A 15,436-nucleotide genomic window follows, 5' to 3' on the forward strand; every position below is an offset into this window, starting at 1 on the left:
CCCAAGTACCATGGTTTTAATTAGATGCAGATCACGCGAATATGGGACACTTGAGACTCCTTGTAAAACAGTAGAAACTTTCCTAGGCCTTCAAATAGTCGACAATGCATTGGAAAGTCTTCTCTGGTTCTTCCACCGTCATATTATGGCCAGTATTAAACTCCCGGACTGCGGCGTTTGGAAAGAATTGTCGTAACAAGCTGTAATCCTCTTTGATAAAACAAGAATTCAATCCTCTCATGAAAAGGACAGATCTAGGAGTCGAGGTTTGCAGGAGCCCTTGGCTATTCTCTATCCCGTGCAGATCAGGCCAGCCTCTAAGCGTATCTAGAAGATCTGGAAACTGCTTTAACGGCAGATAATAATCTATGTACCGGTCCTCAGCTGGATGATGAATCTTTTCGTCCTCATAAGTGATATCATTTTTTCTGACCTTGAAAAATCCGCTCGCAAAATAGAGTGATGGATCGCCATTGTTAACCTTGTTTGCTGGCAAAGCTTTGAAATGTTCTAGCAGAACTTTTTTCCAACCGGGACTTCCCCTCTCGATCCTGATCTCTCTGTTAATAATCTTCATAATCAAAGCATAGTTTTCCAAAACTACGGAATCCAAATGAGGAGTCTCGTATGGCGGTAAATCTATCGAAATACATTTTTCGATGTTAATTTGGTGGCAAAGTGTGGTAAGAAGACCAATCTTCCCTCCAATGGAAAACCCTAACAAATTCACCGGTCTTTGTGGCCCTATGTTGGTTTTGATGAAATTGATAACGTCTTTAGCATAGGTCATAAAATCGTATGGAAAAGCCTGTGGCGAGTCCCCATGGTTCCTCAAGTCAATCGAATATACATCCATGTTCAATTGGTCCGCCAATGGCCCGCTGAGTGAGCGAAACATCGCAGATGAACCAAAAATTCCATGAATATTGATCAAAACCGGTTGTGAATTTGGATCACCTTTCCCTGTAGTCAATGTGGGTTTCACATGGCGGAAAGCCAAATCTACCACATCTTTCGTAGCTATTTTCTTAGTAGAAAGGAACCGTTTCATTTGCTGTGCTTTCTTCGACGATTAAGTTGGTCGATCTTCCAAACCTTACCAGGAGATTTAAGTATTAACTTTCGTTCCTGCGGATAACACAATTGAAACATAAGGGGAAGAAGTGTTGAAATGCACATAGATAAGCCAAATGTTCATATTCCAAAGATACCTTCTCTGCAGCTAGAATGTCACGGCTGAGGAAGATTGATAGGGACATCCTGAGCGGAAGAGCTATAGATGGCGACGAGGAGATTCCAGATCATCCGATGGACAGCGAAGAGCAGGAGGAGCTGATACAGAAGTTCGAAGTGAATAACAGCCTGCTAAATAAGAGATGTGCAAATGTGCTGTCGCTTACCTATTTGTTATTCTCTGGATTTTGTGTTATGCTAGCCGGTAAGGCACAAGGGCGAGAAACAGGGCTGTTCGTATTAATAGCACAGTCCATCATCTGCTCCATGATCCTGGCGCGATATGAGCTTATGCATAGCTATACCATTTTCAGAAGGTACTCCATTCACATTAATAATTCAAGAATCCAAAAGGTCAACGTAATCCTTATTGTTTTAATCGAATGGATCGGATTCGAAGCTCACAAGAGCTGGAGGATGTTCATGTTTCGCCAAATACCTCTCATTTTCTTCTTGATAACCAAAATTTTGAAGAAATGGTCGAATGAAATGGAAAAGGAGTTGAACCAATTGCGCAAAATGAAGTACAAGTACAAAAATGCCTGAATTTGAATTACCCATCATATTGACGCTTAGCTATCTGGAACGAAATATGATTGGTGTGACGTTTCCGGTATTTCATAACTTGATAGACTGTTGTCGCGGTGGTATCATCCGAGATAAGTTTGGTCAGAATTGGCAACAAGGCGGAAGAGTTGGTTAGCGCATACGATATTGGACCAAGCGCTGATTCCTGAGACATAAATCGCTTTCTCGCGGTGGCTGAGAACACGAGCGGAAAGCGGAATTCCAACTGAGAAATGAATAATGAACAGAGATATTCGTTCAGCTGCAGTAAAATTTCGTCAATCAGGAGATATGGCTCGCAGGAGAAGCACATGTCCACATCGATTCTGAGTTCCTTCAGGACACATACGTGAGGTAAATTCCTCACATGCGGACGATTCTCGAGCGGTTTTTGCAATAGCGTGCAGGCTTTCTCTGAGTTCCACACCTGACAAGTCAAATCGAGCTGTATAGTTCCACCTATGGATGAAAATTGTAATTCATAAAATAATTGATCCCAAAACTTCAGTCCATTCTGCAGACAAACTTTTAGCTGACAAGCTAGTTCTTCAGTATCACAGCTACCAGGGCCTTCAACAGATACAAGGTCAAAAATAATCTAAGAATGGCAATAGGTGTTAGTTAAAGCTAAATGTAGCATGGATTAGGCGATAAGCATTGCATACCTTTAACGTTTCCGGCTTCATCGGCGGCAAAAAAATCATACTGGTATCATCGAAAATAGCCGCCGAGCTGCCACTCTCTGCTTCGACTTCACTCGACCACTTTGAGATGAGCTGGTTAGATGTACTAGTCAGATAAGTACAATCAAAGCTCGCAACAACCATTTCAAACCTACTGCGGTTTGTAGAGTAATAAGTGCAAAAAATATGGTTGCTAAGAGATTCGAACTCTTGCATCTTACGATACCTGAGAATTCCGAGGTGGACAGTTTTGCTGCGCACAAGAATCGAACCGACTCTTGAATCAGGCGCCTTAGACCGCTCGGCCAAACAACCATACTAATTTGATGCGAAATTTTTCGCAGAAAAAAACTATACCAATATGACACAACATGTTTTCTTGCTAACAAAGACATTAGATGAGCTAGATCCCTCCTTTCGAGTCTCATACTATCACTTGCGGGCCAAGTTGCTTGGCGATCAGTTTATAGAAATATGGAGTGCTTTCCACGTGCACTTTTATGTGCTTTGAGACGAGCAACAAAAAATTCGTCGAAACGCAACAGGTTTGCCCATAGAGACACTGGCATAACAACAAGCGGGTGTAAGCAAGGGTAAGCCGTCCCGTTGGTTCTCGAAGCCACTGGCGATAGCGCTCTGCCTTCATTATACCCTCGCTTGTTAGAGGCAGGTGGAAACGTACACGAGAACAAATCAATTCGCTAGGATGATTCATCAGATGGCACCATGGGTGCCAACTTTCATCCAGTCAACGAAGAACAACACACAGCCATTTCTACCATTCCAATTAGCTACTATTGATAAGAAGGGACAAAAGCCGCGGTGCAGGACGGTGGTATTCCGCGACTTCCTCTTCAAAGACAAGAGAACCAACATTTTGACCTTTAACACGGATATAAGAAGTGGGAAGATCGGAGAGTCATTTGGCGGTAACTTGAGCAACTCAACACCTGTGGAAGCGTGTTTCTATTTCCCGGAGACCATGGAACAGTACAGATTCAGCGGAGAGTGTTTTATCGTCTCAGAAAAGCAGTTGAATGTGCCACCTGAGCTGACTCGCCGCTACGGCATACTGTCTCCAAGCGTGTGCGGCCACCACAAGGAAGATCTCTACCAATACGAAGCCGAGCTTGACGAGGAGGAAGAGGCCAGACAGAACAACTCGCACAGCGCAAGGAACAGCAAGGTACAGGAAAGCGAGCCGGCCAAGACGCAGAGCAACCGCTTGTTAGAGCCAACCGATTTCCAGCCTCCCACCACAAAAGAATGGAACATGGAAGTAAGAAGGCAATGGCATTCCATATCCAGAACGTCCAGGTCCCAGTACCGCAAGCCGGAGCCGGGGAAGCCCATCACTTGCGAGACCAGCAAGCAGCTCGATAAGATCCAGAGAGGCGTCGACGGCACGAGCGAAAACGCTGGCCTGGATAATTTCGCTGTTGTCTGTCTTTGTATCGAACAGGTTGACTACCTAAACCTAAAAGGTGGCAGCGGTGGAGAAAGGGCAATCTTTTCAAGAGTCACCGACGAGCACAATGTAAATATTGAGTGCTGGGATGAGGAACATGTTTGCCCTTGAGCTACCGACCATCAAGAAGCTCTTGTGCGCTTCTCACGCATAACACAACGAGACGACGATAAAATGTAATGTAGAAATGATGCTTTTAGAAGAAAAATCTAACTAGTGACGAATATAATACGTACGAATAGCAATCTGAAGCCTAAGAGGCTGCCAACCTTCGGAACTCCATCGCCATCTTATATCTTCTGTCGTGCCCCAGGACGCGGCATACGGCGGCGGGTTGCTAGGTGGTAACGCGCGCGGGACCTGATAACCCTTCAATACCTTTAAGAGCAGATTTTGTTCTACTAACTGTCTTATACATCTAGCTTGGTGGTTTTCGTAGGCGCCTTCTTATCAGAGCCGTCAGCAATGGCGGGATTTGAAAGATCATTCCTCCTTATCCTCATTCGACGCTGTGATGAGAAAAGTATAAAAACAGTAGCCTTGTTAAATTGAGGGATACCTCGGTATCGTTTTCTAACAACTTTGAATTCAGCCGATCATTATATTCAAGATGACCAGTACTGTCAACTACTACCCAAACGAGCCAACCAAACCGATTATTAAGACTTCAGCGATTCCAGGTCCCGAATCTCAAAAGCAACTTGCGCAACTAGATAAGGTTTTTGATGCAAGAGCAGCCTACTTTGTCGGAGACTATGAGAAATCTGACGGCAACTACATTTTTGATGTGGATGGCAACGCCTATCTAGATTTGTATGCTCAAATCGCTTCCATCGCACTGGGCTACAATAACCCAGCTTTGATCAGGGCAGCGCAGTCTCCAGAAATGATCAGAGCTTTGGTGGATCGCCCAGCTCCAGGCAACTTCCCATCTGCGGACATGGCCAAGATTTTGGCTAAGATCCTGCAATTTGCTCCAAAGGGCCAGGACCATGTTTGGTCCGGTCTTTCCGGCGCCGACGCCAATGAACTCGCCTTCAAGGCTGCCTTCATGTACTATCGTGCTAGGGAGAGAGGCTACGAGACTGAGTTCTCCGCTGAAGAAAATGCCAGCGTGATGGACAACGCCGCTCCGGGTGCTCCGGACCTTGCTGTGCTTTCTTTTAAGAGGGCATTCCACGGTCGACTTTTTGCATCGGGTTCTACCACGGTCTCGAAGCCTATCCACAAGCTGGATTTCCCGGCTTTTGACTGGCCTCACGCTGAGTATCCAACTTACAGGTACCCATTGGAAAAATACGAGGAAGAGAATCACAAGGAAGATGACCGTTGCCTGGAGATCGTCGAGCATTTGATCAAAACTTGGAAAAGCCCCGTCGCTGCTTTGATCATTGAGCCAATTCAATCTGAAGGTGGTGACAACCACGCCTCAAGATACTTCTTACAGAAGTTGAGAGATATCACGCTGAAGTACAACGTGGTGTACATTGTCGATGAAGTTCAAACAGGCGTTGGAGCCACTGGAAAAAACTGGTGCCATGAGTACGCCGATATCCAACCACCAGTTGACTTGGTTACATTTTCTAAGAAAATGCAGAGTGCAGGCTATTTCTTCCACGACCCTAAATTCATTCCCAACAAGCCCTACAGACAATTCAACACCTGGTGCGGTGAACCCGCTAGAATGATCATTGCTGGTGCTATTGCCCAGGAGGTTATCGACCACGACTTGACGTCTCAGGTAAACCGTGTGGGAGACTACCTCTTTAAGAAACTCGAGGCTTTGCAAGCTCAATATCCAGCGAGATTTCAAAACCTCAGAGGCAAGAACAGGGGTACTTTCATCGCCTGGGACTTGCCAACTCCAGCAGAGAGAGATACTCTACTGAAGAAATTGAGGCTGCACGGTTGCAACGTCGGCGGCTGCTCTACGAACTCGGTAAGATTGAGACCGACCTTGACTTTCGAGGAAAAGCATGTTGATATTTTCATTGATGCTTTGTCTAAGTGTGTGGCCGAGCTATAGGCATCTGCTCGACCCAATGTATATTATTCTTCGAGCTATCGACTCAGCTATGTAGATGAGATTACCAGTACTGTACTGAGCATACGGCCACTTGAAACTAATTCTGACTGCTTCTGAGTGAACACTTAAATAGCCGCCGAGCTTGCATTTTTTCGGCGCGGTATATAAGGCAGCCGCTATTCGGCGGCACAAGAGAAATGCCACTAGCGTCCATAGCACTACAGAGTGCACTGATTCAACCATTTAGTGCTAGAATAACTCGCTTCTTGGAGCAATGACGAGGCAGTTTCACACTTCTGTAGTCACGACGCTGTTTGACCACAAGAAGACGGCGTGAGACAAGCTTAGACTTGTCTATTAGGAGAAGCACACGAAAGGCCAAAAGGCCAAGGCTAGAAGGATCATAGCATCGCAAATATATCTAGCTATCTACAGTGGTATTGCGATTAGGTGTCATGTCTGGGTTTTTCATGAAGATCGCGCAGCAGTCGGCGCCTCGCTCTTTGAAGCTTCTTAAGGTGACTTCGAAGAAATAAGACTTGACGAGAACTATGTCTACTTTGAGAGGCAGCGATTGGACTGAGCTTAGACATGTCGCAAGTTGAATTTTTGCTCACAGTAGGCAAACTGGATGCGTCTTTGGCACTTTTGACCACTGACGATCACCATGTGATAGAGTTTCCAACGGTACTGTTGCCGGACGATGTGAAAGCCGGTTCAATTGTCAAACTGGCCGTGTCGCAAACGTTTGAAGAGGAGAGGAAGCAGAGGGAGCTCTTTAGGGAGATTCAGGCCAAGATTATGGAGAAATACGGCACACAAAGACCTTCGCCCCCTGTGTTGAAAGTGGTTAATGTGACTCAGACCAGCTGTGTTTTAGCGTGGGACCCCTTGCAATTGGGATCAGCTAGTTTGAAATCTTTGGTTCTTTACAGGCAAGGTGTACGTTCCACTGTCATACCTTGTCCCCTGAAGACGAATACCACGAAAATATCAGGACTGTCAGTCGACACGGATTATGAGTTTGAGCTGAAACTAACAACGACATCAGGACAACTATGGTCGGAAAAAGTCAAAATGCATACTCATAAGATGACCGACATGTCAGGCATAACGGTCTGCCTTGGTCCATTGGATCCCTTGCTCGGTATTTCTGGCGCTCAAGTTGCGCAGAGCTTGTCTCAGATCGGTGCTAGGCCTATGCAGAACAAGGTGGCCATCGATACAACACATTTTGTCACGAATGATATCGAGAACGACGATGATCCGGAGCTCATTAAAGCTAAGAATAGCAATATTCCAATCGTTAGACCTGAATGGGTCAGAGCTAGTGAAATGGAGAGAAGAATAGTTGGAGTCAGAGGCTTTTATCTGGATGCGGACCAGGGTATCCTGAAGAGCTATCAATTTCCACCCGCTACGGAAGAAGCAAAGGCGCTTTTCGCCCAACTGAAAGCTGGCGAAACAACCGAGAGTATCAACCGCGACAAGGAACTGCCCAAACCTACAGAGCATTCGCGAGAGGCTGAAGGGAGTAAGCAGTCCGAAAGCTCTGGAGACGTGAAGAAGGAAAACGAAGAAAGTCCTCGAATAACTGAGGAGGATCTCAAACAAGCAGCAGAACCGCCAAGTAGCGAGTCGCTCGGGCAAGATGTCGTCGGCGACTCACAAATGTCAGCAAAGTCGGCATCGAGGGAAATTACAGAATCGGCGATTCAAGAATCTCTGGAGGGCGGCGAAGAAGCCACCAGGACGGACATGAATGAGACCGACTCTGGTTCACAGCAGGAGAATGCGCCACCGATAATCACCAAAGACAAGAACGCTGATGATGCTATAACGGAAGCAGACGTGCCTGCTTACGAAGAGGTCGATTCCGCCAGTAATGATGAAGCGCATGAGAAATCAGTTGCCAATCCTGCCGATGTCAGAGAGAACGCTACACTCGTTGAGCGCGTCGAAACAGCCGAAATCACAGATAGCCCTGCTGAAGGGCTTGGGGAAACAGTCTATAATGACGTTGATCTAGAAGAAACCAGCGAACCCACTGAGACGACTGAAAAAGCAGAAGCTGCAGGGCCTACAGCTGGTGAACCCGCCACGCAGGAGGATAATGCACCACAGCAGCCAGCCGAAGAAAGTGAAGCATCACAGGCTGTCCCTGGGGTTGAAATATCGACAACAAATACAGAACTGACAGAGCGTGCCGCTGAAGCAGAAACCACCGACGCCCTCGTCGAGGCAGACCGTAGTGACCTCGTCGAACCTGCGGAGACGGAGGAGGAAGTGGAAGCTACTGCGGAAGCGGCCGCCTCAGACAGCAACGAGAGTGAGTCAAACGCAACGCACTCCGAGGTGGCAGAACTTGAAGAGGACGACGAGGGAGCCGCAGCCAAGGAAACCACGGCGACCAAGAAGACCACCAAGAAGAACAAGAACAAGAAGAAGAACAAGAAGAAGAAATGAACTTGGCAAAACTCTAGGCATCTATGTATAATATACAGCGGATTAACTAACCTTCGAGAACATCACTCGCCAAATAGTCTCCTAACCCTTTTCAACACAGAATCCTTCTCCGGGTCGTATGGATGGTCCTTGGATGGGATCTCGAGGATCGCTGGGAAAGCACTGGTAAAGTTATCCACATGCGATCTGATGAGCTCTGCGATGTGCTGGTTGATCAGCAAGATGGCAATGTCATCACGGTCTGCCGTAAACGTATCGAACGCCTTGGTGATCTGCTCACGAGTCGACTTTCCCTCCTGATACACATAGAAGTTCTTATCTTGGGTCTCTGGAGTTATCTGGCCGACTCCCGCCAACAACAGTCCCGTCGTGGTGTCTTCGTCAGCTATTGCAGCTATCAGCGTACGCTTCTCAGACATTCTGGTGCTCTACAACGGTTGTTGCTTCGAGCTAGTGGTAGTGATCCCCTTCTAAGAAGCTTTTACAGCCAACGCGATTGAAAATGCAGTGCGAAATGCACGAAACAAAGGACCAACTGAGACGCCCTGAATCCGTGAATGAACCGCTGTGCTGCCCTGAGAACAATTGCCACCCGAGGGTTCAGCACCGGGAATGCTGTAGTGCGGTCCGGACACAACAAGTGGTCCACCATCAAGCACGACAAGGCCAAGAACGACGCCGAGAGGAACAAGCTGTTCAGCAAATTTGCCCAGCGGATCTCGTTAGCAGTGAAATTAGGCGGAAGCAGCGACCCCAGCCTGAACATACGGCTCGCGACCGCCATCGAACTGGCGAGCAAGAACAATGTGACCAAGAAAGTGATAGAGAATGCGATCAAGAAGGGATCCGGAGCCAGCGCCGCCGCCAAGGGCGCCGGCAACATGGAGATGTGCCTCTACGAGGGAATGGGCCCCGAAGGCGTGGCTCTTGTCGTGGAAGCCCTCACCGACAACAAGAACCGAACCATCGGTCTCGTCAGAAGCGCTTTCACCAAGGCCAACGGCTCGATGACCCCAACGCTGTATTTCTTCGACAAGCGTGGCTACGTCGTGGCACGCCCTCCTGCGGAACTTCAAGGCGACGACGACCGACTGCTCGAGAAAGTGCTCGAGCTAGACGGCGTACAGGACCTCGAAACCGCAGACGAAGACCCCACTTGCAAGATCGTCACAGAGACCACCGCAACCAACACCGTGGCTGCTGCACTGAAGCAGCAAGGCTTCGAAGTCGCCGAGCTCGGCATGGAATACGCCCCGAAGAATGACATGCGGGTCTCCGTTACAGATCAAGAGGCCCTCCAACGCATTCGCAAGTTCCTCACAGTGCTCGAGGAGATTGAAGAGGTTACAGACGTCTACACAAACCTGCAACAGACATGAAACAGACATGAAACAGACACGAAACTCTTCTTGTAAATATCTTGTTTAAATTCTTTGCCCATCGTGGAAAATTTCGCCGCGTTCAAGCCGAAAGAAGGCTGCGCCGTCCTAACTTACAGATCTGCGGATTCCAAGCCCAAGCTAATTTTAGACAGCAGGATCAAGATCAGCAAGATCAGTTCTTTAAAGAGCTAGCTGTTGCTTTGCTGGATAGTTTGAGTTGGCATTAAGAGAGAAGGTCGGTTGTGATGATCTGTCGAGCTAGAAACGTTGTCTTACTGGTTGTGCTGGCATGGTGGTCTCAGATCGAGGTGGTATCCGGCCAGCTGACCGGTGTTAGTAATGGTACTAGCTCTCTGGTGTTGTCTGACTCTTCGGGTTCGGCGATCCTGTCGTTTTTGTCCTCTGCAAGCACTAGCGTGGCACCCACGTCGTTTACATCGATTTCGTCGTCGAAATCAGCATCGGAGTCATCATCCCCGTCGTCGTCAACGTCGCCTTCTATTTCATTATCGTCAGTTTCGAGTGATTCGGTGTCGAGCAGTGCCTCGTCTAGTAGCTCTTCATTGAGCTCGGTCAGTTCTACGAGTGCTTCTTCCAGCTCTTCCAGTCCGTCCAGCTCGTCCAGCTCGTCGAGTTCTTCCACTTCTTCGCTGTCTTCTAGTTCTTCGTTGCTGCCCTCGTCGACCGCCAGCACTTCGACGACGACGGCGTCGTCGTCGCCTGCCGTGACAAGCGAAGCGACCGCTTCCGACGTCAGAGAGACTGTCACAAGCGTGATCAGCGGAAAGACAGTGGTTTCTAACCTCTATACCACCTATACTTACACGGCAGACGCTGGACAGAAGAGCCAGACGTCTCATGGACTCTCAAAGAAAAACAGGGACATAGTGATCGGGTGTGTGGTCGGTATTGGTGTCCCGCTGATAATAATCGCGTTGCTGCTCATATACTTCTTCTGCGTGCAGTCCAAAAAGACGGACTTCATCGACTCGGACGGTAAGGTGGTCACGGCTTACCGGGCCAACAAACTGACCAAATGGTGGTACGCATTGCTGGGTAAAGACATAAGCGATAAATACGAATCGAAATCGCCTCTTGGGAATTCGAACTCACCGATTTTGGATGAAGAGGAAGATGGCCGCTCTTTTCACGCACAAAATGATGACGGCATCGTCGACTCTACGACTAATAGTGGCGGAGGCGCCCACTCTAATGATTTGATGTTGGAAGAAGACAAATACTACGATGAGGATGGCAATGAGCTGAATGCAAGAAACTATTGAACATCTGTAGCCTGCAGTTTCTTCTCTCTACAAAAAAGGATATAATTATTCATAGATGATCTTCCCATGTTTTTTTGAATTCACGGTCGTCAGCTCCATAGCTAAGAGCCCGCTGGAGCTACCGCGATGCTATGTCGTAAGGGGACGCCTCGGCACTTCGCCGCATTATGGTTAAGTGCTCGGTTCCGTCACGGCTTTGCTCTTGCCGACGCTCGCTAAGCTGACATTTTCACTGTTGATGTTGCAATGCTGAGATTGCAGCGTCAGGCTCCATGCGGCCACGGAGTACATGAGCACTGACAGATCTCCGCCATTCAGCTTGTGTTTCAGCGAGGCTATGAATTCGTCTGGTAACTTATAATGTAGGCTTCTCTCAATGCCAAGATTTACGTTACCCGAAAACTTCGCCATGGGTTGCTATGACAACATCGACGCTAAAGGTTGACAGTCTGGTTTGGTACCTAAACTGACAGATGTACCGAGCTCTTTAGAACTGAAAATTGCCCCAGAGCACAAGTGAGCCTCATGATTTGAGTTTTTTCTTTATTCCTCGAAGCAAGCGTTGTTGTCTCTGAGACTCTTATCAGCTTCAATCAAACGCAAGCGCTGATTCACTAATTAAAAAGATGACAACAATGTCGGATGCGTTCATATTCAATATGACTAGTGAGTATTGCCTTTACTGAAAACCTGGCTTGCATTAGTATTATACTGTGGCACATGGGATTCTGCAAGACAGTTGGACTTTAATGAGAACGCAAGAATGGAAAAGTACAAATAAGAGGCCAAGTATTTATGCTGCGCGTCGAATCTTCCCAGAGATAGGGTGTTTGATCTAGCCGTTGTACAGCGTCTCGTAGCGCTCTAGATTTATATCTGTCTCAGTCAGAAATTCAATCAGAAGATTCGCCTACTATTCCCTTATCTCCTTGCTGGGCTGATTGTTCAAGAATCAATAGGGATTTGATGGTAAAGAAGCGGCATTCGGTTGGAAATATATGGAATATGTTTGAAGTGCAAGATGAGATACACAACCCTGAGAAGAATTGATGTGGGCTTCTCTGATTCTTGCACGCCAGCATTATAAGCATGAATAGGATTGTGGGATGTGACGAATTTTCTGCAGACGAGTTAACGAGACAGCAATAGCATACTTACCGCAAGAGCTGGTGTTTTCGCTCAGTAAAGGATTCTGAATTTGACGACTCCTTAACTGCAGGACAAGTCGCCGCATAATAAATACCATGACAGCATATATTCGACTCTTCATAGACAACAGCGATATTACTATTGGCATCAGGATAAACTACTTGAAGACCCTAATTCTGACGCAGTATTTGATGCTTCGGGCACAACCGGACGGAGTGGACAGCAATATTCAAGGAACTGTGGACTATGTATGCGTATAGTCCTTCAGAGATGTTAACCTTCACAAGCGTAGTAATTCTTGAATTGCATCAGCGCAACGGCTGATAACCTAAACCAAGGATATCAATATTTGCTTCGCGTAAGTGGCAGACGCTCACTGCCGTTATAATAACTCTTCGAGTAGAACAACTCATATCTTCCGAAAGACCAACCACCATGCAATATTAGATAGGCGCTGGATATATATGCTTGGCAGATCATGAAAAGGACCCAGTTGAGAGCTACTGGAGAGCTACCCAGGTCCAGAAAGAGAGGAGGATTTCATAGGATTCCAAAGTATAGTTTATTAGTAATAAGTACTAGACGAACTATCACAAGCTCTAATTACAGGACCATATCAACCCACGAATAATACCGTAACGTATTTTTACATAACCATCAAGCTAAGCATCCGCGATAGTTTAATGGTTAGAATGGGCGCTTGTCGCGTGCCAGATCGGGGTTCAATTCCCCGTCGCGGAGAATTTTTTGCCTCACCACCGAATTCTCAGGCCCAGCAGGATTGTTAGCCCAAGCTGCATCACCGTATCACTGCGTCTTGATCCTGCTAATTCTATAATGATACTTCTTAAGCTATCTGCGAGGGCGATTCAGTAACCTTCGAAGATCCGATCGATCTCTTTGATGACGTCTATATGAAGAAACTCTCCCTTCCGAGTTACCATCGTTCCCTTCTTGAACATCTCCGGTTCATTGTTATAGTTGATGCCGCATTCTGTAAAGAGAATTTCCTGCTTCTCGTTGCTTAGCGTGCCAGACAGCCGATTCTCTGCCTGCTGAGTGGTCAATCCGCACTTCTGAACCAACTGCCAAAAAACAGTGTTGTACAAGTTGTTGATGTGCGTATCTACAAATCTCCAGCTGAGATAGTCTTTTATGATGGCGAGATTAGGATACGCCACACATCTGGCATCGAAAAACGGCAGGTGCTTAAGATCCAGCTCCCGGTTGGTGAAGAATTTGGGCCACAATGCCACGTACTGAGAGGTGAACAGAGATACAAACAGTGACGCAATCTTATCCTGTCGCCTATTGTACAGAGTCGTGTCTCTTCTGAGAATAAAAGAATACTCATCACTCTCACCATAGGCCACAATGACGTCGTTCCTATAATGAAGCACTACATTTTTGGCAGCTGCATTCATCAATCTTAAAGCTCGAATATCGTTTGGCTTCTCGAACTCATAAAACCGCGAAAACTCATGAAATTTCTTGCCATCAATTCGCACCACTATATAGCATTGAGGTAGTAGCACATCACGTCTCTCAAACTCTTTAACATATTCGAACCTTGACTTGGCCATAGCTAAACTGATGTCCTTATATACTAATTAACCTCGTCGAGTCTTTGACATTTCGATGCCATTTTTTCAATTTCTTTGACGCATAGAAAGCAAAGAATGTTCAATGAAGAACCAAAGGGATCGCAACCAAAGAATCTCCAATTGAGAAAGATTGACTAAGTTCACAAATTTGAAGAGCCAGTGGCTTCTGAGAGATTTGCCATGGTGCGTAAAATCAAGATAGTTCAGAAGAAAGCACCCAAGAAGAGTTGGGGCCCATTACAAATCCAGAAAGTTGTCTGGATTGTAGGACATGCGATGACTTTGGGGCTCGGATCATTGTTCTCCGTCACTTACGCTTTACAGTCGCTCATATTTTTCAAGTATAGGTCCTGGAAATGGATATTCATGAGGTTAAATAAGTCATACAGTTATTTCAACGGTCCCAGATGGTACCATGCCCTGCTGAGATGGACTCCTCAGTTGGTGTACCGACTAGCGATTGTGGGCTCGTTCATGTCGTTGGGTGTCACAAGCTATCAGAATGCACACGGCTTGCATCCGCAGTGGTACGAAATGTTCAGTGCTGAAAATTTCCAGTACCTGGTGATCTCAGTGTTTTGGTTCTTCACCGAGGCGTCCGTTTTCAAGTTACTTCCTCTGATGCTGTTGAGTTATATGCATATCACCAATTGGAGGCAGGAGGTTAATGGGATTAAAGATAGTGATGCGGTTACCAAGAAAAACGCTGCCGTGTTGCGAGCACTCGCCGTGGCAGAACTCCTGGTCGCTGTTTCGCTGGCAATGAACACCATTTTGATGAACAGCGGTGCTTCAGGCGTCGTCCTGGTGCTCTATCTGGGAATCTATTGGCTAAGGATCAACTTCTCGCCTTACATGCAGATAATGATGCTCAAGTTATTGAGCAAGCTAGATCCAAAAATCCCCCCAAAGCGTGCCGAGCAATGGGGTTTCATCAAGAAGTTCATCTACAGCAAGATCCAAGACCACGAGAGGAGGAAGGCTGAGATTGAAAAAACGGCCTGATCAGTACTACAAAGTAAGATCGTTACTGTTTGTATCAGATAATAGTAAGCTTTGGTAAATTGAGTTTTCTTCCTTCTTGGTTCAGAAGCAGAACTGAATAAAAATGTTTATCATCATTTTGATAATGTCTACGCAAGATTGAAGACCTTGAGGACTGTGAATGATAACAACGCTGATAATCCGCAAAATGTACAAAATACAACAAATTCAGATGGTGATGCATGTATGTAATCCATGGCACATATTCCTTAGAGAATCATCGCCGGATAGTAAAAGACAATTGTGGTTGTCTATTCATCTTAATGGTATTGCGCGGAAGGATATATCATCGTTGCGTCATGAACTCATGAATTCACAGTTTTCTGTCGGGCTTCGAATTTGCAATGGAGATCAATCATTTGGAAAGGATCATAAACGAAGAATTCCTAATTAACAATATGTCCTGCATATACATCCTCAGTGAAAGATAATAAATATCAGTTTATTGTAATCATTTTTTTTCCAATCATATAATCTCCAGCAAATCAAGTCCGATGACCAGCCTCAATAGCATACCACTACCACCCGGCA

The 15,436-nt window shown here is 46.4% G+C and overlaps 11 protein-coding genes and 2 non-coding genes across 13 annotated transcripts; 8 read left to right on the forward strand and 5 right to left on the reverse strand.

Annotated features, from left to right (window-relative positions):
- Positions 1 to 82: 82 nt before the first annotated feature.
- EAT1 (putative hydrolase) lies at positions 83 to 1,051 on the reverse strand (the record flags this gene model as incomplete). Its single annotated transcript, XM_037283004.1, has 1 exon — positions 83 to 1,051. One exon carries the CDS (start codon positions 1,049 to 1,051, stop codon positions 83 to 85), a length of 969 nt encoding a protein of 322 aa, XP_037138900.1.
- Positions 1,052 to 1,227: 176 nt separating this feature from the next.
- On the forward strand, positions 1,228 to 1,779 carry HG536_0C03950 (uncharacterized protein; the record flags this gene model as incomplete). The annotated part of the gene is made up of 1 exon (XM_037283005.1): positions 1,228 to 1,779. One exon carries the CDS (start codon positions 1,228 to 1,230, stop codon positions 1,777 to 1,779), a length of 552 nt encoding a protein of 183 aa, XP_037138901.1.
- Positions 1,780 to 1,786: 7 nt separating this feature from the next.
- REC102 (Rec102p) lies at positions 1,787 to 2,627 on the reverse strand (the record flags this gene model as incomplete). The annotated part of the gene is made up of 2 exons (XM_037283006.1): positions 1,787 to 2,398; positions 2,466 to 2,627. The coding sequence occupies 2 exons, from the start codon at positions 2,625 to 2,627 to the stop codon at positions 1,787 to 1,789; spliced, it is 774 nt and encodes a 257-aa protein (XP_037138902.1).
- A 43-nt stretch (positions 2,628 to 2,670) lies between these two features.
- Positions 2,671 to 2,798, reverse strand: HG536_0Ctrna8L. Its single transcript has 2 exons — positions 2,760 to 2,798; positions 2,671 to 2,715 (listed from the first exon to the last, which is right to left on the reverse strand). It is a non-coding gene; the product is annotated as a tRNA-Leu (tRNA).
- Positions 2,799 to 3,189: 391 nt separating this feature from the next.
- HG536_0C03970 (uncharacterized protein) lies at positions 3,190 to 4,062 on the forward strand (the record flags this gene model as incomplete). Its single annotated transcript, XM_037283007.1, has 1 exon — positions 3,190 to 4,062. The coding sequence occupies one exon, from the start codon at positions 3,190 to 3,192 to the stop codon at positions 4,060 to 4,062; it is 873 nt and encodes a 290-aa protein (XP_037138903.1).
- Positions 4,063 to 4,561: 499 nt separating this feature from the next.
- Positions 4,562 to 5,977, forward strand: UGA1 (4-aminobutyrate transaminase; the record flags this gene model as incomplete). Its single annotated transcript, XM_037283008.1, has 1 exon — positions 4,562 to 5,977. One exon carries the CDS (start codon positions 4,562 to 4,564, stop codon positions 5,975 to 5,977), a length of 1,416 nt encoding a protein of 471 aa, XP_037138904.1.
- Positions 5,978 to 6,568: 591 nt separating this feature from the next.
- Positions 6,569 to 8,443, forward strand: CHS5 (Chs5p; the record flags this gene model as incomplete). Its single annotated transcript, XM_037283009.1, has 1 exon — positions 6,569 to 8,443. The coding sequence occupies one exon, from the start codon at positions 6,569 to 6,571 to the stop codon at positions 8,441 to 8,443; it is 1,875 nt and encodes a 624-aa protein (XP_037138905.1).
- A 62-nt stretch (positions 8,444 to 8,505) lies between these two features.
- Positions 8,506 to 8,862, reverse strand: VMA7 (H(+)-transporting V1 sector ATPase subunit F; the record flags this gene model as incomplete). The annotated part of the gene is made up of 1 exon (XM_037283010.1): positions 8,506 to 8,862. The coding sequence occupies one exon, from the start codon at positions 8,860 to 8,862 to the stop codon at positions 8,506 to 8,508; it is 357 nt and encodes a 118-aa protein (XP_037138906.1).
- A 138-nt stretch (positions 8,863 to 9,000) lies between these two features.
- On the forward strand, positions 9,001 to 9,822 carry DPC29 (post-initiation translation factor DPC29; the record flags this gene model as incomplete). The annotated part of the gene is made up of 1 exon (XM_037283011.1): positions 9,001 to 9,822. One exon carries the CDS (start codon positions 9,001 to 9,003, stop codon positions 9,820 to 9,822), a length of 822 nt encoding a protein of 273 aa, XP_037138907.1.
- A 248-nt stretch (positions 9,823 to 10,070) lies between these two features.
- Positions 10,071 to 11,108, forward strand: MTL1 (Mtl1p; the record flags this gene model as incomplete). The annotated part of the gene is made up of 1 exon (XM_037283012.1): positions 10,071 to 11,108. The coding sequence occupies one exon, from the start codon at positions 10,071 to 10,073 to the stop codon at positions 11,106 to 11,108; it is 1,038 nt and encodes a 345-aa protein (XP_037138908.1).
- A 1,818-nt stretch (positions 11,109 to 12,926) lies between these two features.
- Positions 12,927 to 12,998, forward strand: HG536_0Ctrna3D. The gene has a single exon. It is a non-coding gene; the product is annotated as a tRNA-Asp (tRNA).
- A 128-nt stretch (positions 12,999 to 13,126) lies between these two features.
- Positions 13,127 to 13,840, reverse strand: THG1 (tRNA guanylyltransferase; the record flags this gene model as incomplete). Its single annotated transcript, XM_037283013.1, has 1 exon — positions 13,127 to 13,840. The coding sequence occupies one exon, from the start codon at positions 13,838 to 13,840 to the stop codon at positions 13,127 to 13,129; it is 714 nt and encodes a 237-aa protein (XP_037138909.1).
- A 201-nt stretch (positions 13,841 to 14,041) lies between these two features.
- On the forward strand, positions 14,042 to 14,866 carry HG536_0C04040 (uncharacterized protein; the record flags this gene model as incomplete). The annotated part of the gene is made up of 1 exon (XM_037283014.1): positions 14,042 to 14,866. The coding sequence occupies one exon, from the start codon at positions 14,042 to 14,044 to the stop codon at positions 14,864 to 14,866; it is 825 nt and encodes a 274-aa protein (XP_037138910.1).
- Between the last annotated feature and the right edge of the window lie 570 nt (positions 14,867 to 15,436).

This window comes from Torulaspora globosa, chromosome 3 (assembly GCF_014133895.1).
Source record: "Torulaspora globosa chromosome 3, complete sequence".
In the NCBI taxonomy this organism is placed as follows: Eukaryota; Fungi; Ascomycota; class Saccharomycetes; order Saccharomycetales; family Saccharomycetaceae; genus Torulaspora; species Torulaspora globosa.